Below are 20,301 nucleotides of genomic sequence, written 5' to 3'. Positions count from 1 at the left end.
GGCCTTTCACAGCCAGGAAGCTACCAGCAGGGGAAGTGGCCAATCCACCGAAAGACGGACCAATGTGGAAAATTCACACCAACATCACCCTCTCCTCTAGTACTCACAAGTCTTTTTGTCATCTAAGGACACAAAGGGCGTTACATTCAACATTATTAGCTCACAGTTGAGAGTTCGTCATATTTAGAGTCGTGGAGGCTTGGGGAAAACAGGAAGAAAAAGTCTTGGAGAGGAACAGCAGAGGCTCCTGCCCCCACCCTCACACCCCACCCTCTCTTGCTCTCTCCTGCTGGATGTCCTCAGAAGAGAAGGGGTCAGAGTTCTCTCTCTCCTTCTCTGTGTCAGCTAGGACTGCTCACTCACTACTCCAGATCGCTGCTGTAGGTGGGTGCTGGTCCTCACTCCCTGGCCAGCTCATCTCAGGATTCCTCATATAAAGCCCGTCAAACGGCCTGAGGGCCGACGTGGGTAGGGGTGCTCCTCAGCCACATTTGTTTCTCAGCTATAACCGGCAACAAAAAAAACTAGCTGTTTGCTTCTTCCCTTCTCTTTTCACCTTACGGAGCCTTTCACCACCCGCCCCCCAAAGTAGCGGAAAGAGAATCTCAGAGAAAATGCTTTCATCTCCAACTGCTCAGGGCTTACTTCTTGTTTCTGAAATGAGTTTCTGTTGGCATAATCTCTGCACCAATGAACCTGATTCCTCCTAACCTGGGCACTCATTTTAAAAAGAATTTACTTGTCGCATAGTCATAGCCAAGCACAAAGCATATGCCCAATGGTAGTTTATTTTGTTTAGATGAGGGATTTTTCTCCCTAAAAGGGGCTAAAATGGAAATGAAGCACATAACTGCCTCTGTCATCTGAGCCTGGTTTACAGGCCTGGTGGAGATTCAGAATCCTTGGCCAGTGGGGAGCAAGCAAGGCCGCGAGGGCGCAGTGGCTGCGTTTCGGGGGACAGAGTGGAAAATGTCTCCGGGTGGCAGGTGTTTTGTGCGCGTGTGTGTGCGCAGGCGCCTGGGGGGATCTGAAATCTGACTGTGGGTGTGTGTGATTTGTGTGGGTTGAGGAATCTGGGCCGGTGAACGGGACCTGCGTATGAGGGGGAGAGGCTTGGGCGTGAGATGACTCATATCTTTCAGGGTGTAGGAGGGCTTATTGGAGGGGATAACTTTTGATTTGAGGGGTTCTGTGTACACAGCACCCAAAGGAAAGATCTACCCGTACAGTGCAGCACAGGCATGCATGGTGGGCCCCAGGGGGCCAGGGGTTCTGGGCAGGGTGTGGATTTGCCTGTCTGTGCATGGGCATTCACCTACAATTCCGGGCCACTGTACACACATGAGAATGAGGGATATAAAGGAGACGAAAGAACAGGAGGTATTTTTGCACAGGGGCATTTAGAGAGAGGTGTACCTAGCAAAAGCCCAGGCTCTGGGACGGCTGTCCTGAGCATGATGCCTGCTGGTTCCTCCCAAGCCACACCCACTCAGAGCCTCCACTTCCCAGTGTGGAAAATGGGAATAACAAGAAAATCACCCTCTAGAGGTGTAAGAATTAAGGGCTATAATTCATTTAACACTTGCCACATGCTTGGCAGACAGTAAGTATCTAACGTTGCTATTTATCATCATTTACATGATCACCAGTCTCATGTCCAGATATTGGTTCTAATAATGATCATTGTAAGTGACATGCATTGCCTGGAAACTGTAACGATAGAACTAATGGTAAATAATAATGTATCCTTACTATATTCCTGGCATAGCCACACACACCATTCTCAGTTAATCCTCACCCACCTTATAGGTATTGTTATCAACCTTTTGTAAAGATGAAGAAACAAGCTCAGAGAGGTTAAGTAACCCGCCCAAGGTCACAAAACAGGGCATGTAGGGCAGGGATTCAAGCCCGGGATGCAAGTTGGGGTTGTGACTTCAAGCATGTGTGCCTGTACCCCACACCCCCAGGCCTCCCCATGCAGACAGTAGAAGCTCCTCAGCCCCATCAGGGAGTACCCTAAGGGGAGGACACACCTGGAGAAGGAGGAGTTGGCACAGGTGTCCCCAGCTGAAATTCCACACCAATTCCAGCTACATGTGGAATACACTGGCCGCTGGTGCATCATTCCCCAAGTCAGCGCCGAGAGCTGGGCTAAGGTTCCGGAGCTTTGCTGATGGTTGCCCAATATTCCCCCACTTCTTGTGCAAAGGAAAAGTCGGAGTGGAGCTGGGGCCATTAACTCCTTCCTCACTGCCCCTCGGACACGGCTGTCACCACCCACCAGTTGACTGGGAAGGAGGCATGGAGGCCTCTGCCCCATTCCGGGGATCCCCATATCCTGTGGGCTCCCTCCATGGGCTGCCTGGGGACACTCAGTGCCACAGTCACCCCTTTCCCAACAGGAAGCTGGGAGCCCTCCAGAAAAATGGCCCAGATGTCCAGGCCCGAGTCCCCAAGACCAGAAGGGTTAATTCTATTTCCCGTCATGCCATGTCGCCAACCAAAAGGGAGAGCCGGCCATGCAGCTCCCCATCTGCGTCCCTGCCTGGCTTTGCCTATGGGACAGCTGAGAACCGCACATCCCTTGAGAGGATGGTGAAAATCTGGGCTTCTTCCATGCAATGTGATGCCGGAACAAGGGGGGTTTGGTCCCAGACAGATCAGGGATCCCTGCAGACAAAGGCTGGGACTCCTGAATCACACAGCCCAGGCCTTACTGGCCTCATCTGTAGAATGGACACGATCAGGCAGGACCACAAGGAGGGGAAGGGCGTAGGGGAGCAGGACGCTGAGGGAGCTGGCTGGCTGGAGTGGAGAGCCCAGCCAAGTGGACCCATGGCGAAAAACATCTCTCCCCTTAACCGGTCAGATCCTAAACTCACGGCCAGCCACAGAATCAGATCCTTTCTTCCCCAAAAAGCCACAACAGAATCGCTGCTCCCTCTCCCTCAAATGTAAGCTCCATGAGGGCAAAGATCTGTGTCTGCTTTGCTCAGTGTGGTGTTCCCAGAGCCTGGCACACCTGGCTCATAGTAAACATTCCATTAGTATTTGTTGAATGAAAGAAATGATTCCTCCGGACACTGGAGATGTCTGAGGAGCGTGGGCAGAGTGGGGTGCTCAGCCTCACCCCCAGATATTCTCAGGAGTTTCAGAGACGACGAAAGGCCTGGCTCCTCTCTTCCCCATGCCCTGCGTGAGCCCAGCCTGCACAGTCCTTCTGGAGCAGGCTCAGCCGGGAGCACCTCTGGAGGACAGGTCTGCAGAGCCTGGTGGCCAGAGCCTGGGGGTGACAGCAGCCTCTGGGCTCCAAACAGCCCAGCTGGAAGCGCCAGGCTGCCTGCCTGTCTCAGCCACCCACATCTGCTGCCCGGGCCTCCCTGTGCCTGCACGCGCGCGCACACACATACACACACACACAGGCCCACAGCCTGGAACCAAGGGAGCACCGTCTGCTACTGCCTGGCCCTCAGCGCCCCAGGGTCAGGGAAGCTCTCCAACCTGCCCCATGAAAACAACAACGGCACAGAAAAGGCCGCCTGAGACCGGGGCTGGGCACAGCTTTGACAGGCAAGAGCATTATATAATTAACTGCCCCAGACTCCTCCTCCTCTTCGGGTAATAATGAACCCTGCTTTTCAGTTGCATAAGCCAAAATAATAATTACTCTCCAGCCCCCTGCCACTCCTGGATGTGGCCGGGGAGCAGGTGTTTCCAGCTTTCTTCATGAGACTCGCAGGCAGCCAGCGGGCGGGGAGGACCAGACCACACGTACGCTCTGGATTTTTATTCCCGGCAGAAGCACAAGTCATCGCTGCACCTCACTCCCTTCCCAGGCATCCATGCCTGAAACAGGCGAGCCGCCCGAGGGAGGCAGGGGACCCAGGGCCTCTGAGGATGAGCTCCCACATGGGGGTGGACTGGTCGGGGAAGCCAGTCTGTTTGTTTGGGGTCTGGCTTCCAGGAAAGGACCGGCTCCGTATGTGTCAGGTGCACTGAGGAGTGGATATCGGAGTATCCAGGCAGGCGGGCAGCTGCAGAGCCGGCCAAGGCTCCCTGCACAGAAACCATCTTACAGCAGCAGCAGCAACAGCAGCAGCAGCAGGCAGCTCCCTGGCTTCCGGCCCCGGCTCTGCCCCGAATGTGGTGGCATCTTAGAATGAAAGCACAGACCGATTCCCTCAACTAATGGTGAAAATGATGCAGCCACTGAAAGGCGAGATTCCTGGGCTCTCACTGAGCAGATGGGCCTCCCTCCTCCCTCCAGCAGCCTGCTTCGACAGCTCTAGTCCGCGTCCAACCACCTAGAAGTTTATTGCCTGGCTGTTTTGGTTCGGGTTGGCATCCCCCGCCCCTAGCGCTCCCCATCACTCCCTTTCCCTCCGCTTGGGCAGATTCGGGGCTGAGGAAGGCCCTCGGGCGCCGCAGGAACACTAGAAGCGAAGCTGAGGCCTGATCGAACGGCGGCCTCCTGGGTGGGGGGCAAAGCCAACAGGGGGAGGGGCCCTTTTCCCAGCCCCCTCTGTCCTTGCTGGGTTCCCCAGGGCCGCGGGCCCAGCCTGGCCCTTCCCGCAGGTCTCCGGCCTGCTGTGTCCGACGCACGGAGGCTCTGCTGGGCCCCGCCTGACTCTGCCCCTGGAAAGCCCCCAACACCCTTCAGCTGGCACAGGGGCACTGTCCCCACCAGGCAGCGGGGCAACCTGTAGCCAGGAGCCTCCGTGGCCTCCAGGGAAGCCCGGGAAAGGCCCCTGGTGCCCACGGCCCAACCGGAGGGCGCAGCTCAACTTCCCCGGAGATCCACAGAAGGGGCGCGATCGGAAGCAGGTCCCCTCCCGCCCCGGCCCGGCCCGCGGCACCTACCTCCGTCCGAGTAGGTCTCGGTCCCGTAGCCGTCCTGCAGCCCGTTGCTCCAGGTCCCTTCGTATTTGGCCCCGTTGCCCGCGCACTCCCGCACCCCGTAGCGCCCCTTGAATCCGTGCGTCCACTCGCCCTTGTACACCCACTTCCCCTTGCTCTCCAGGCCGATGCCGTGGCGCTTGCCCTGAGCCCAGGTGCCCTGGTACGTGTTGCCGCTGGGCCAGGTGTAGACGCCCAGCACCTCGAAGCCGTGGCTCCACGAGCCGGTGTATTCGCCTTGGCCCTTGGGGCCGGTGCAGACGCCATGGCCGTGCGCCTTGCCGTCCTCCCAGCCTCCACAGTAGGACCCTCCGTCGTCAAAATTAAACCTGCCCCCACTGGACATGCATGTAACTCGGTTCCAGATCCCGCAAACGGTGAAAACGGACTCAGGCGATCGACACAGCGGAGTCGCCGCCGCCGGCGGCCCTGGGTCGCGAGCGTTTTCCGGAGGAGAGGAGGACGCGGCCCCGGAGCGCGGTCTCGGGCGCGGGCGGCCGCGGCGCCGGCTCCGGAGGAATTTCAGTCAATCGGGGGCGATTATTCCTTTTCGAGCTGCGCCGCGGAGCCTGACCAGCGTCTCGCGCTCCCGCTGGAGACAGGACCGGAGGGGAGGGGGAGGGGAGGAGGGAGGGAGGGGGCAGGAGCGGCGGCGGCGGGGCCCGCGGCTCCACCTCAGCGGTGAGAGGGCCCCTCGCCGGCAGCCCCGCGGGGAGGGCGCCGCGCCGAGGCCGGGCGGGGGGCGGTTCAGGCCCGGGCCGCGGCCCCCCACCTGCGGCTGCCGCGCTGCGGGCGCCCGAGGGCGGCGGCGGGGCCCGCGGGCGGCGGCGGCACGGGCGGCGGCGCTGGCGGCTGCACCATATTGGGGGCCGCGGGCCGGGCGCGGGGCGGCGGCGGCAGCAGCAATGCGGCGGCTCGAGAGGCGGCGGCGGCGGTGGCGGCGGCGTGCGCTCCGGACCCGGCTCGCGCGCTCGGGCCGCGCGGCGCGCGCCCGCACCCCGCCCGCCCGCGCGCCCCCGCCCGTCCCCCGCCCGCGCGCCCCCGCCCGCCCCCGCCCCGGCCCCCGCCCCCCGCCCCCGGAGCGCGACGGTCCCAAGAGGGGCGCGGCGGGGCAGGCTGGGGCTCGGCGCGCGGGCGGGGACCCTGGGCGCCCCGCCCTCCGCGCCCCCCGCCCCGCGCTCCCCGCCCGGGGCTTCCCCGGGGCCCCCGCCGGCCTGGAAACCGGGGTCCAGCCGGGGCGCCCCCGCCCCCTCCGGGACTGGGATTTAAAGGCACAGGAACTGCGTAATGGGAAGGCGCCCAGCACCCAGGGCGCCCTCGGCCCCCTCCCGGGAGCCGGGCGGTGAGGCTGGCAGAGGAGGCCCTGCGAGCTGAGCGCCCCTGCCCCTGCCCGCTCACGCGCGTCGCCCCTCCCGCCGGGTTCGGATCTGCCCCGCCTGCCCCTGACTCGACTGAGGCCCTTTGCAAACCACAGGTGGTTTTCTCCGGTGACAAACACTCTTTCCTTCTTCCTTCCGGGCAGCTTGGGTCCAAGGGTCGGGGGAGGGGGGCTTACCCCAGAAAACAGGGATTTGGCGAATCCCTCTCCCCTATAAATTAAATGAGAGTGGAGGCACACGCACGTATCTTGGAGCAAAGTCACCCGAATTCCGTGCGCCCTGGCCAACAGGTAGCCCCCCACTCGGGGAACGGTCGCGCTTTGGGGGAGCAAAGTGGGACCGCCATTCGGGCGTTTCTAGGTCTCTCTCCAGACATACTCTCACCCTCCGCCCCACCCTCCCCCAAGAGACAGTGTCTGATTCTTGGATCCGAGCATCCTGGGACCCATTTAAAATGCATTTCCTGGACCATAAATCCTCAGGCAGAAGCCGGCGTCCCCAGCCCTCCTGGAATGCGTGCGGGAAATGGCAGGAGCCCGGTGCAGTGGGCTGATCGGGGTGGGGAGGCTGCCCAGGGTCCTCGCTCCTGGGAGCGTGGGCCGGTGACTTCGCGGCGCAGTGAGCCAGGAACTGCAAGCCAGGCCTGGAGTCTGAGATTAGGACAGGAGAAGAGGTGCGATTCGGAGCCTCCAATCAGCCAGGAGCCCTGCTCAGATCTTCCCCCGTCTGAGAGAATCACGATGGTCCCCACTCTTGGCTCACTCTTGGCTCATGGGGCTATCAGGAAAATCAGCCCCTCCTGGGAGTCCCAGAGTTCAACCTCAGTCTCCTGCCTTGGGCACCAAAGCCTCCTCCCCAGGGTCCCAGCAGCCAGGAGGACAGTCACCTCTTTATACACCCACTGTTAATGAGGGACTTTTAGGGCAGTCGGCTGTGTTTTGTGCAGTTACAGTGATTCAGTGAACTTCCCAGAGCTGTCTCCCTGTGCCCCTCTACAGAAGTTCTCAAAATGTCTGCGGTGGCATCATGGGACCAGCTACCTCTTGGACTTTATTGGAAGCTGCCAAATTGCTTTCGAAACACCTGGAGCAATTGACCTCTCACCCTTCAGTGTGCCTGGGTTTGTGGTTCTCTATTTCCTGGCCGGCACTGGTGTCCTCAAACTTCTGATTTTCTTTCCATTTATTTTACTTGATTCATCTAAATAGGTATGAAATAATATCTCTGGGCTGTTTCATGTCCATGAAAATTTCTCTATTGTAAATGTGTGGGCCAAAGGAACAGCACCTTGTCCTCAAGAGACTCGGGTTCAAACCTTGGCTCCAGGGTCCACCAGCAGTGTGGCTTTCGGCAGTCACCGAATGTCCCTGAGCTCAGTTTTCTCATCTGTAAAACGGAGATGACATAGTTCCCGTAGGGTTACCGTGGGAATTCAAAAGCCAGGCGCCCAGCACTCAGTAAGAGCTCAGGAAGTGAGAAGTAATGTTACCAGAAGCCAGCCCCCCAGGGAGGGTCATGGATTCCTGCATGGAGACGCCCAGCCCTCTGCCTGTTGAAATAAACATTGCCACCACTCATACGCTCTACTTTCCATTTCTTCCATTTTATTTCCAACCCTTTTGCTGCTGAATCAGCAGCCCTCCTTCACACAAGCAGTGGATTGCAACTGAGATCCTATTGAAACACAGTGGTTTTTTCCAAGCAGTTACTGGTCAGCACCTTCCACCCTTGGCCAGTGTACCCTCTGCTCCTGCAGTTCCAAGCCCCCCACCCCTACCGCCAACTGATCCTCTCTCATCTCCTGCAGTCAGTCACTCCAGCGGTGACAGGCTCTAGTCTCTGAAATGCAGATATTAGAGGCATTTATTCTGTGCAATTTGGAAATCACTCCCCCATAAAGTAGGGCTGGCAGTATTGATTTCATTTTGGAGGAAACTCTCCAAGCCCATAAACATCATACCACCCAGCAATTTAAAAACAAAAACCAGGGAGAAAGACAAAAAAGCTGTAACCCACATGTGAGCCAGGCATGAGGATGAAGACAGCATGTTAGTCATCTTGTGGACTGAGGAGATTTGGAATTACACTCTCCTTTTTAAAAGACACACTTTTCTCCACCAAGGTAAAGTGCCTTGCCAGAAGGAAAATAATGACTGGGCAGGATTCAAGCCCAAGTCTGCCTGGCCTTCCAGCCTGCACCCTTTCTGGCCTCCAGCATGGGTCCTTGCTGCTTCTTTTGCCTGGTGCCTCTTCCCATGACAGTATAGCTTTCTGGTCTCAGCTCCAGAGAGGCTTCCTGACTGTACTGAAGAAAGTTAGTTCCCCCTTCATCCCCACAAAAGCCTATTGATCTCCCTCAAAGAACTGAGCCACAATCAACTTATCTGTGCTTACCTTCTTGTCTTTGCCTGTGTTTACCATAACACTGTGAAATGTCCACAAGGTCCCCCATTCCACGTGATCTTCTTTCAGGGTGGTGTTGACACCCCTCCTGTTGAGGGAGTGCTTTGGGGGAGCAAAGTGGGACCGCCATTTGGGTATTTCTAGGTCTCTGTTGAGAGATGGGCTTTGCATTCCCTTCCCTTGACTCTGGGCCAGTGTGTGATTATCACAGAAGTGACATGATGTGACTTCAAAGGTCAGTTCATAAGCAGCAACACAGCTTCTGCCTCATGCTCTTGGGGTGCTCAAGCTTGGAACCAAGTTGCCATGATGTAAGGAGGTTCAAGAAGCCCCTGGACATGCCAACAAGGAGAGATACAGGGTCCTCCAGCCTACAGCTCCAGCCAGACTCCCAGCCAGCAGCCAGTACCATTTGACAGCCATAAAAGTGTACCATCTTGAAAGTAGACCCTCCAGACCCCAGGCAGGCCACCCCAGCTAAAGCCACATGCAGCCGAGACAAATGTTCCCCATCAAACCTTGTCATCATTTCAATTTTCTGAAAAAAAAAAAATTGTTGTTTTAAGCCAGGCATCACACAAACCATAACCCAGAGGTCAAATCTAGTCCACCGCCTTTCATAAACAAAATTTCACTGAAGCACAACCATGGCCATTCATTTGTGTGTCTGGAGTGGCTTTTACACTGCAACGTAAGAGTGGGGTCATTGTGACAGACACCATATAGCCTATAAAGCGTAAAATATTTACCATCTTGTCCTTTACAGAAAATGTTTACCAAGCCCTACGTACTAGTCTTCGAGGGCCAGCATAACAAAATTCCGCAGACTGGGTAACTTAAACAACAGAAATGTCTTACAGTTTTGGAGGCTAAAAGTCTAAGATCAAGCTTCTGGCTGATTCAGTCCCTGGTGAGAGTTCTCTGCCCAGCTTGCAGATGGCCACCTTCTCACAATGACACGACCCAAACCTCTCTATTTTACTGGGCCCTACATCTCTGCTCTCAGCCATCCTGCCTTGTGTTTCTGCCTTCCATAGACCAGCTTTATCTGTTGCAATCTGCTCTTCCCATCCTGACAGTCACTAACCTGAACTCTGGGGATCCTGATTCCTGAGTCTTAGGAGAGACATTCAGCTTGGGTCAGGTGTCCCTTTCTGACTCGATTAGCTGTGGTCAAGTAGTGGGGTCCAGGGTCCTCCCTCGTGATGGCAGAAAGATGTGATCAGCATTTCTAGTACAAGTAGAGGAAGCAAACTGAGCCAAAAATTGGGATATGGGGGTCTGTCAATAAGACATGATGTAAAATTGAGAATGGAAGAGCTTTGACAAAATGATAAGCGTGATTTTACTTCCTTACTTACTAAGATCTAGAACTACCCATGACTCCAGATAGTGCTGTCACTGGTCATTCAATTTCAAGATGAAGATAATTATGAAAAGAGAGGTGGGAGGAAGGAAGAAGAGGGGGATAAAGCAGAAGTAATTTGTATGGATTAACACGAAGAAAAAATAAACTTGTGATTGTGATGATGATATAAAGGATAATGAAGATGATGATGTGTTAGTGATGATGATGGGGATGATGTTGGTGGTGGTGGTGATGGTAATAAGGGTAATGATGATGATGATGGTGATGGTGATGGTGGTGATGATGGTGATGGTGATGATAAAGATGGTGACAATGTTAATGATGGTGATGGTGATGATGGTGATGGTGATGATGGTAGTGATGACGATGGTGGTGATGATTATAATGATGGTGATGGTGACAGTGATGGTGATGTGATGGTGGTAATGGTGATGGTGGTGATAGTGATGGTGATGATGGTGATAATGGTAGTGATGATGGTGATGATGGTAATGGTGGTGATGGTGACGATAGTGATGATGGTGATGATTATAATGATGGTAATGGTGGTGATGATGATGGTGATAGTGATGATAATGGTAGTGATGATGGTGATAATGGTGATGATGGTAATGGTGGTGACGATAGTGATGATGGTGATGATTATAATGATGGTAATGGTGGTGATGATGATGGTGATAGTGATGATGATGGTAGTGATGATGGTGATAATGGTGATGATGGTAATGGTGGTGAGGATAGTGATGATGGTGATGATTATAATGATGGCAATGGTGGTGATGATGATGGTGATGATGATGGTAGTGATGATGGTGATAATGATGATGATGGTAATGGTGGTGAGGATAGTGATGATGGTGATGATTATAATGATGGCAATGGTAGTGATGATGATGGTGATGGTGATGATGATGGTAGTTTGTGATGATGATAGTGATGGTGATGAGGATTATGGGAATGGTGATGATGGTAGTGATAATGATAGTGATAATTATTACATGTATGTGCCTGGCTCTGTGCTGAACCTATATTATCATATTGTATTTAATCCTAAAGCAACTTTATGAGGCTGGTAGTATTATTACCCTCATTTTACAGATGAGGAAATCTGAAGCTCATAAAGGCCAACTCACTTACTTAAGGTGGAAATGAAGAAGCAGTTGACAGCAGAGCACAGGCTTGCAGCCACCACACTCTTCTGTCTCAAGTGTGCAAATGTCCCCTCGCTGGGAAAAAAATGAGTTGTCTCTGGCCAAGCCACATATTTATATAATTTAATGAATATTTAAATAGTAAATGCTCAGATAATGACCACCCAGGTCAAGGAATTAGACATTATTGGAACCCCCAAAACCCACTGTGTATCCCTCTCCAATCATAACCTTCTCCTCCCTCCAGACAGAGCCATTCACCTGAACTTATGATCACTTTTGCTTTTCTTTATAATGTTACCACCTGTCTATGTGCATCTTAGGCACTGTGGCCTAGTTTTCCTGTGTGTGAGCTTCGTGGGACTGGAATCCTACCAAATCCTTTCTTTTCTGCCCAACATCGTGCTTGGGATTCATTCCTGTGGCTGGGTCCCTTAGGTTCACTTGTTCTCTTTGCTGTATAATATTCCATCCTATGAATATCTCCAATGTGACTGATCCCTTCTACTGTAGGTAGACATAAGAGTTGCTTATGGTTTATGGCTGTTTTTATTCAAAAGAGCTGCTTTCACTTTCTTGTCTGTGTATGCTAGAATGCGTGCACACATCTCTTTCTTGCAGAACACTCATTCACTCTCAGCCTTCACCATAAACACCCTCTCCAGGGGTCCCCTGGAGCCACTTTAGGTGTCTCTGAGCTCTGTCAGCACCCTGTGCACCCCCATTATAGCCTATACCGCTCTGCCACGTAACTATCTTCTAACTCATGGTCTCATCCACTCAAGTGGGGAGTGGGGAGCGCTGCCAGATTTCTCTTCTTCTCTCTCCTTCTCTCTTCTCCTCCTCAGCACCTGGCACAGTGTCCAGCATGCAGTAGGAGGCAATCGTTACATTTTTGAGTGAATGATAAATGAACAAACAAAGACATGACTGGGAAGTCAGCCTCCCCTAAACATTTGTTGAATCAATGCTTGTCACATGAAGTGAAGGGTGTAGTCTGAAAGTGCTTTTAAGACACTCGGCTGTGGCTATTTCTGTGATCTATGTTTTGACCTTGTTTGACATGAGCTGATATTGCCAACATGGCACTTGGGGACGGCTATAGAGAGTTACAGAGGTCCCACTCACCCCTTCCTGCTCAGCAGATGATGCCAAGCATATAAAGACATCCAGACGGGGCGCGGTGGCTCACGCCTGTAATCCAAGCACTTTGGGAGGCTGAGGCGGGTGGATCACTAAGGTCAGGAGTTTGAGACCAGCCTGGCCAACATAGTGAAATGCTGCCTCTACTAAAAATACAAAAATTAGCCAGGCATGGTGGCGCACACCTGTAGTCCCAGCTACTCGGGAGGCTGAAGCAGGAGAATCGCTTGAACTTAGGAGGCGGAGGTTACAGTGAGCTGAGATGGCACCTGTGCTCTCCAGCCTAGATGACAGAGTAAGACAACGTCTCCAAAATAAAAAAAAAGAAAAAGAAAAAAAAAAAAAGAAAGAAAAGAAAAAAGAAAAAGACATCCAAAGAAACGCTTTCCCGGATGGATTGCTTTTATGTCTTCCCTCCTCCTTGTCTGGCTCCCAGGGCTAACAACTATGATTAGACCTCGTTAGAATGAGGTAGCTAGTGGTTTCCTCACACCTTTGTCTTACCTATCGTGAACCCGTCCATCCCCGTGGAAGGTCACTGAGCAGTGTGGGCGGCAGGAAGAGGTTCGTGAATCTGCTGGTTCATCCAGGAAGGCAGCGGCAGTCGTAGAGTCTGGGCAAGGCTTTGGGAAGGGGCTGAGCTACTCCAGGAGGGTGGGTGCACCCAAAAGTCAAAGCTAGGGTGGAAAGGCTCAGAAATTGGGGAGATGAACCCAAAAGTCACAATAGTGCACTGAGAGTCCTGGCCAGTGTAAACCAGCTTCCTGCAGCGTGCAGCGCAGCCCAGGCGAGTTCCCACCTGTCCCGTCAAGGCGGGTTTTCATCAGTGCTCACTGGCCTCAGGATAACTCCCGGTCTCCTTCACACGGATCCCAAGGCTCTCCCGAACTACTGTCTGCCGAGCCCTCTTGCCTCCCCATCTTCACCCCATGCTCCAGTTCTCATATCCCACCTACTTGAGCTGGCTTCTGCCCGTCCATCCTCTGTTCCCTCTGCCTGGTGTATTCATTCAGGTCTCTCCTTCTTTCAGGAAGCCTGCCCGGCCTCCCACCCCACCCAAGGCCAGGATGGGTGCTCCTGCCCTGTGCTCCCATCACCTCTCAGGCCATTTGTATCAGTGCTTGGCACCCCTGTGGCTGGGTTTGTGTCATCATCAATGCTTGTCACTAAATGCTTCAGGCAGGGACGAGATCTGCTGTGTTCACTTTCTCTCCCCAGGGCAGTAAGTGTCTGTATACACTAGGTACTCAACAAATATGTGGGGGTGACCAAATGAATGAATATGGTGGGGAAGAATTTTCTTGGGATCACAGAGCAGCTGAGAGTAACAAGGGACTGAGGACAGCTCCCTTTCTCTCCCAGAACTTCCCCAACCTTGCCTTCTGCCTGGACGGGCCGGGAAGGCCTTGCCCTCCTCCTCCCCTGTGCCAGTGCAGCCTGCAGGGGGCTTGGGTTGCCCAAGGGCAACTCCCCTTTACTGGGGCAAAAGCACTCAGGGGTCTCCGTATACTCAGCTGTTGTGTGGGATGGGCTTGGCCTGGGTGCTGACAACCTGTTTCAGACCCTGGATCCAGCAGTACCTGAAGCCAAACTACCTCTGAACTGACCCATTTACCAAGGAATAGGCACCAACAAATTCCCTTTTTGCCTAAATCACTTTAAGTTGGATTTTCTAGCATTTGAAATTGAAAAACTTTTTTTCGAGACAGAGTTTCACTCTTGTTGCCCAGGCTGGAGTGCAGTGGCATGATCTTGGCTCACCACAACTTCTACCTCCCAGGTTCAAGCAATTCTCCTGCCTCAGCCTCTTGAGTAGCTGGGATTACAGGCATGTACCACCACACCCAGTTAATTTTGTATTTTTAGTAGAGACGGAGTTTCTCCATGTTGGTCAGGCTGGCCTCAAACTCCCAACCTCGGGTGATCTGCCCGCCTCAGCCTCCCAAAGTGCTGGGATTGCAGATGTGAGCCAACATGACTGGCTGAAAATGAAAAACTTTTAAAAAACATTTATTGAGAGAGAATTTACATTCCATACAGTTCACCTGTTTGAAGTGTACAATTCAATGTTTTCAGTGATTCATCAAGTTGTAAACTATCACCACAATGTCATTTTACCTTTTCACTACCCCAGAAAGAAACTCCATACCCTGCCAGGCGCAGTGGCTCACGCCTGTAATCCCAACACTTTGGGAGGCTGAGGCAGGCAGATCCCTCGAGCCCAGGAGTTAGAGACCAGCCTGGCCAACATGGTGAAACACTGTTTCTACCAAAACCAAAAAAATTAGCCGGGCATGGTGGCGCGTGCCTGTGGTCCCAGCTACTCAGGAGGCTGAGGTGGAAGAATCACCTGAGCCCGGGAGGTCAAGGCTGTGGTGAGCTGTGATGGCACCACTGCCCTCCAGCCTGGGTGACAGAGTGAGACCCTATCTCAAAAAAGGAAAAGAAAGGACAGGAAAGGGGAAAGGAAAGAGGAGAGGAGAGGGAGGAGGGGAGGGGAGGGGAGGAAGAAAGAGAGGGAGAGGAAGGCAGGTAGGCAGGCAGGCAAGCCCATACTCGTTAGCAGTCCCTCCCTCCCCACAGTGCCCTCAGTCCCTGGCAACCACTCACCTGTTTCCTGTTTCCCGGGATTTCTTAGTTCCAGAGATTTCCTGTGAATATAACTCTGTGATATGTGATCTTCTGTGTTGGCTTCCTTCACTCAGCTAGTGTTTTTGAGGTTCCTCCGTGTTGTAGTGTGCATTGGTGCTTTCGTCCCATTTCTGTCCAGTTCATCTTCCACTGCGTGGCTGGATCACACTTTGTTTGTCCATTCATCAGTGGATGAAATGTGGGGTGTTTCTAGCTTGGGGCTATGATGAACATGCATGTACAAGTGTTTGGGTGGACATACTTTTTCAATTTTCTCAGGTATATACCGAAAAGTAAAATTGCAAGATCACATGGTAACTGTGTGCTTTACTTTTTAAGGAGCTGCCAAACTTTCCACAGCGGCTGCATCATCCTTCCTTCCCACCAGCAGCATACAGGGGTTCCAGTTCCTCCATATCTTCTTCGACACTTGTTTTTGTCTGTCTTTCTGATGACAGCATCCTCACTGGTGTGGGGGCATCCGACCGGTGTCCCGGCTGGTGTGGGGGCATCCGTCCGTCTGGCATCCTCGCTGGTTTGGGGGCGTCCTGGCTGGTGTGGGGGCATCTGTCAGGCATCCTCGCTGGTGTGGGGGCATCCTTGCTGGTGTGGGGGCATCCATCTGGCATCCTGGCTCGTGTGGGGGCATCCGTCCGGTGTCCTCGCTGGTGTGGGGGCATCCAGTTGGGTGGTGATTTGCACTCCCTGATGATGAGAGATGCTAAGCATCTTTCCAAGTGCTTATTGGCCTTCTCTATGTCATCTTTAGAGAACTGCGTGTTCAGATCCCTTGCCCATTTTATTTTACCTTTCTACAAGTTATTGGTAGAGACTTTGCCCATTTTAAAATTTGTACTTTTATTACTGAGTTATGGGAGTTCTTTTTTGGAGTTCTTTTTTTTTTTTTTTGAGATGGAGTCTCGCTCTGTCACCCAGGCTGGAGTGCAGTGGCGTGATCTCGGCTCACTGTAAGCTCCGCCTCCCGGGTTCACGCCATTCTCCTGCCTCAACTTCCCGAGTAGCTGGGACTACAGGCACCCACCAGCAGACCCGGCTAATATTTTGTATTTTTAGTAGAGACGGTGTTTCACCGTGTTAGCCAGGATGGTCTCAATCTCCTGACCTCATGATCCGCCCGCCTTGGCCTCCCAAAGTGCTGGGATTACAGGTGTGAGCCACCGCGCCTGGCCTGAATTATGAGTTCTTTATACATTCTGGATACAAATATCGTATCAGATACATAATTTGCAAATGTTTTCTTCCATTCCATGGGTTGTCTTTTCATTTTCTTCATGGTATCACTTGCAGCACAAATTTTTAATTTCGACGAAGCCCAGTCTAAAATCTTTCTCTTTTTTTAGCTCCTTCTTTGGATGTTGTGGCTGCAGGAGCCTAAGTGAAACACTCACATTCTTTGTGAGGATGTTCGCCCGCATCCATGCTCCTCTGCTCCGTGCATTCACGGCCCTGTGAGGACAGGGAATACAGCGTGTGATGCCAACCCCTGCCATTTCAGATGTGGCAGCCCTGCCTCTCATATGAGAGCCTTGTGCCCTGAGAATGGGGCATGTGTTGGAACCAAGACATGAGTCTCATCCCACCCCCATGATCTGTTCTTGAAGAAAGTGACTCAGGAGCCTGGACAGACCAGGATAGACCTGGCTCGGAGACACTCACTCCTGCCCCACACTGTGGCCAGAGCTGATGGGATATCTAAGGGCTTCCTGGAGGAAGGACTGGTCCCAGAATGGCCATCGGGGAGTGGAAGACATGGTTAAGGGGGAGGTCACAGAATGAGAGCTCAAGTGGAACCCCACTGCTTTGGGGGCCAAAGACCACAGAGCTCCCTTAAGCCTCAGTGACTCACCCACCCCATGACGGCTTCTGTGAGCTCCATCTTATCCAAGAACATGTCTTGCCTTGGGCTAGCAGGAACGAGTCTCTGCCCTTCACCAGGTGGGGAGCTGGGCGGGATCAAGGCTCTTCTTTATGCTCCCACCCTCTCCCCACCCACCTTGCTGCCCCCAAACCAGACCCTCCACCCTGAACATTCAACAGCTCACTCAGTATTCATCCAAGAAACACGAGGCCAGGGCTGGGAATGCGATGAAGAGCAAAATGGATGCAGACCTTACCCGTGTGGCTGGCGCGTGACACCACCGTAGAAGCTCAGGGCGTTCGGTGGGCCATCGGTGAGGACAGTTGCTGATGACTTGAAGACTGGGTCTGGCTGGCAAGTAGTTACGTCAGTTTCAGAATCTCTGGACTGACTAAGAACTAAAGAACTTCCGGAAGCCCGAAGTGAGCTCTGAAGATTTGTGTTCAGTCCTGACTCTGCCCCTTGCTAACTGTGCGGTCTTGGGCAAATCACACAGCCTTCCTCAGCCTGTGAGTTGTCACCTGTCAAATGGGAAGGAGACAACACCCCCTCCTCTCTGCACAGAATGAGGCTGTGTGCACACTGCAAATGTAAGTGACCGTCCCTGTTAACAGCAGCAATCCCTCCTGTCCATGTACAAGTGTGTACCAGGACCAGGGCTGAGCACAACTCCGCTGTATCCACAGAGCCCCACTCGGCAGGCAGGACCAGGGCTAAGCACGAATCCGCTGTGTCCACAGAGCCCCACTCGGCAGGCAGGACCAGGGCTGAGCACAACTCCGCTGTATCCACAGAGCCCCACTCGAGAAGCAGGACCAGGGCTAAGCACGAATCCGCTGTGTCCACAGAGCCCCACTCGGCAGGCAGGACCAGGGCTGAGCACGACTCCACTGTGTCCACACAGCCCCACTCAGGAGGCAGGACCAGGGCTGAGCATGACTCCGCTGCGTCCACACAATCCCATTTGGGAGGCACCTCCAGGAAAGGGAACAGAAGCCTCAAGAGGTGGGAGAGGCAGAGCCACTGGCCTGGGAGCTCTGTGTGTTTCCTGGAGAGTTGGGTAAAGAGAACATGAACGTATTACAAGGCAGGGTGGTACTCATGCCCCAAAGTAAAGACCAGGACGCGAGTCGCATAGACACGCCTCACTGCCTCACGATTGTAAATAACGCCATTGCAGGGACCATGTGCGCACGGAGGCTGCGGAGGCCGGTGGCGGGGACAAGCGGTCTAGAAGCCAGCTGTCTGAATTAAACTCGTAATGCCACTTCATCCTGGCTGGGCAGCCTGAGGCTCCTTAGGGCCCCAGAGCCTCAGTTTCTTCCCTGTCAGAGCAGCCACCTCCCAAGGTTGCTGAGAAGACGAAATGGGAGCCTCCACCATGGCCAGGTGGACCTCTGCGGTGAGCACGGAGTCACTCTTCCAAATGTTTCCGTGTGTGTGTGTGTGAGTGTGTGTGTGTGTGTGTCTGCTTCCTTCCGATAAATCCCAAAAGGTGGAACAGCAGAGCATGTGCACTTTGCAAACCCTCTGTCTGTTGCCTGGTGGTTCTGTGTGTGCCAGGCTGCCCAACCTGCCCACATGCATCAGAGTCCCTGGACTCTTGTTCAAATGAAGGTTCTGGTCCAGGAAGTCCGTGAGGGGCCCGAGACTCTGCATTTCTATGGTGGTGCTGATGCTGCTGGTCTGGGGCCCACATTCTGAGTGGCCAGGGCCCCAGGTGTAGAGGTCTCCCCCTACTACCCCTCTTGCAGGAAGCCGGAGGCTGATGACAGCCCAGGGCAGTGTGTTCATGGCCAGGCTTGACATGTGGTCATCAGGCTGGAGAAGCCCATTCTTGGGACGCTGCCTGCGTCTGGGCAGGGCTCCTGCCTTCTCCATGGTACCTGAATCTCTGCCATCAGCCGCCAGTTCAGCCAGGCTGTTGATGCAGCCAATTCCTGCCAAGCCGATCGGCCCCAGGGAGGATCAGAGCCACCCGCTCTCCGTATGGAGACCAGGCAGTGAAGGGCCTGGCCGGAGGCATCGGGAAAGGCCGGAGCCCGGCGCAGAGGGGCTGGAAAGCTCTCCTGCAGCTTCACAGCCTGTGGGCCTCCATTCCTGAGGCCGCCTGGCGAGCAGGCCCAGAGAGGATCGCGGACCAAGGGAGACCCCGTCTGGACGGCAGCGACCGTGCAGCACTGCAGCCGCCTTCTCTCCATGGAAATTCCCGTGTTGCCAATCCCACCCCCCAAAAGGCTGCAAATACCTGTGCACCCCCCGGGCTTGGGGGGAATAATAACCCAACTTCTTACCCATGTGAATGTTGGGGGGAAGAGTGCAAAATATTTAGTTTGTTTTACTTTTCAAATGAACCGTATGAAATCGTCAGCATTTGGCCGTTTTACATCTCTTAAAGGGCAATTTCGCATGGTCCGATGTGCACCCTCCCAGCAAACCTTCAGGGTAGTTTTTGTAACTACTGCATGCACAGGACACACGATGCTGGCAGGCCTGTGCACAATCATCGTCACACAACTGCCGATGGCCTTTGCCATACCCTCTATGGAACCTAAGATGCCGCCAAGCGTGAGGGGCTCTGGGCCCCTTTGCCTGGTGACAGCCGAGGTGAGCCGCTGACCGAGCTCTGCAGATTTGCAAACAGTTTGCTCTCCCCAGTGTTTTAGGGCTGCTGTGCATGCCCAGAGCCACACACCTGTGAGGACTGATGAGCTGGCCCAGGAGAAAGCATCCCCCACCCACCCAGGAGTATCTGCCTCCTGCAGGCAGGGGCAGTTCTTACCACCGAGGCCTTGAGGGGCAGTCCTAGGGAAAGCCGTGGACTGGGGTGGGGAGAGGGAGGCCGGACTGCAAGCTGTTAGCGAGGAGAGGTTTCACCCAGGGGCTGGGGCCGAGCTGAGGCTGAGCTTAGGAGACAAGGGCGCCAGTGCCAGCTGATGGAGGCCTGACTCACCTGGCCCTGACCTTTCAGAATTAGGAGGTGAGTGCTTCCCAGGTGTCAACGTGCTGTGGCCACACCGAGGAAGTGGAATGGCGCCCCACCAACCCGCAGTCAGATTTAGATGTCACGACACACCAGGACGGGAGGGAGAAGCATGCCTCCCACAGAAGGAGGCTCTCCGGGAGAGGAGGCCGGCTGTCCAAGCCAGGCCAAAAATGGCTACGGGAGCAAGAGACAGAGACCCCCTTGGGCTGTGGTGTGGTTGGCGTGTGGGGCGGGTGAGGGCTTCCGCACACGTGGGAAGGTCTGAAGCTTGTGCTAGCACCAGGTCTAGTGGGGACACCTGGGCCCTCTCATCATCTTGCCCGGGTCTGGGGCAGAGAGCAAGGGGCGGTGAACACGTCTGTGTTCACACGTGTGTCACTGACGGAGGATGACGGCCCCCGTGAGCCCTGGCACTTCAGCATCCCCGTCAACATGGGGGTGTTCAACGCAGGCCTCTCCCT

General features: G+C 54.2%; 1 protein-coding gene across 2 annotated transcripts in view; it reads right to left on the bottom strand.

Annotated features, from left to right (window-relative positions):
* JPH3 (junctophilin 3) overlaps positions 1 to 5,838 on the bottom strand; it is a 108,278-nt gene extending 102,440 nt beyond the window's left edge. Inside the window, exons 1-2 of one of the 2 annotated variants that reach the window (XM_005592739.5) lie at positions 4,864 to 5,838; positions 3,778 to 4,156 (exon numbers count right to left, since the gene is read on the bottom strand). In XM_005592739.5, coding sequence (XP_005592796.1) covers positions 3,990 to 4,156; positions 4,864 to 5,245 — 549 coding nt within the window. In that variant the 5' untranslated portion in view covers positions 5,246 to 5,838 and the 3' untranslated portion in view covers positions 3,778 to 3,989. Of the gene's footprint in view, positions 1 to 3,777; positions 4,157 to 4,863 lie in introns of those variants that run through there. The other variant, XM_005592738.5, reaches the window with a different exon arrangement.
* Between the last annotated feature and the right edge of the window lie 14,463 nt (positions 5,839 to 20,301).

The sequence above is a fragment of the Macaca fascicularis genome, chromosome 20 (genome assembly GCF_037993035.2).
Source record: "Macaca fascicularis isolate 582-1 chromosome 20, T2T-MFA8v1.1".
Taxonomy (NCBI): Eukaryota; Metazoa; Chordata; class Mammalia; order Primates; family Cercopithecidae; genus Macaca; species Macaca fascicularis.
This window is presented reverse-complemented; position numbering and strand designations above follow the sequence as displayed.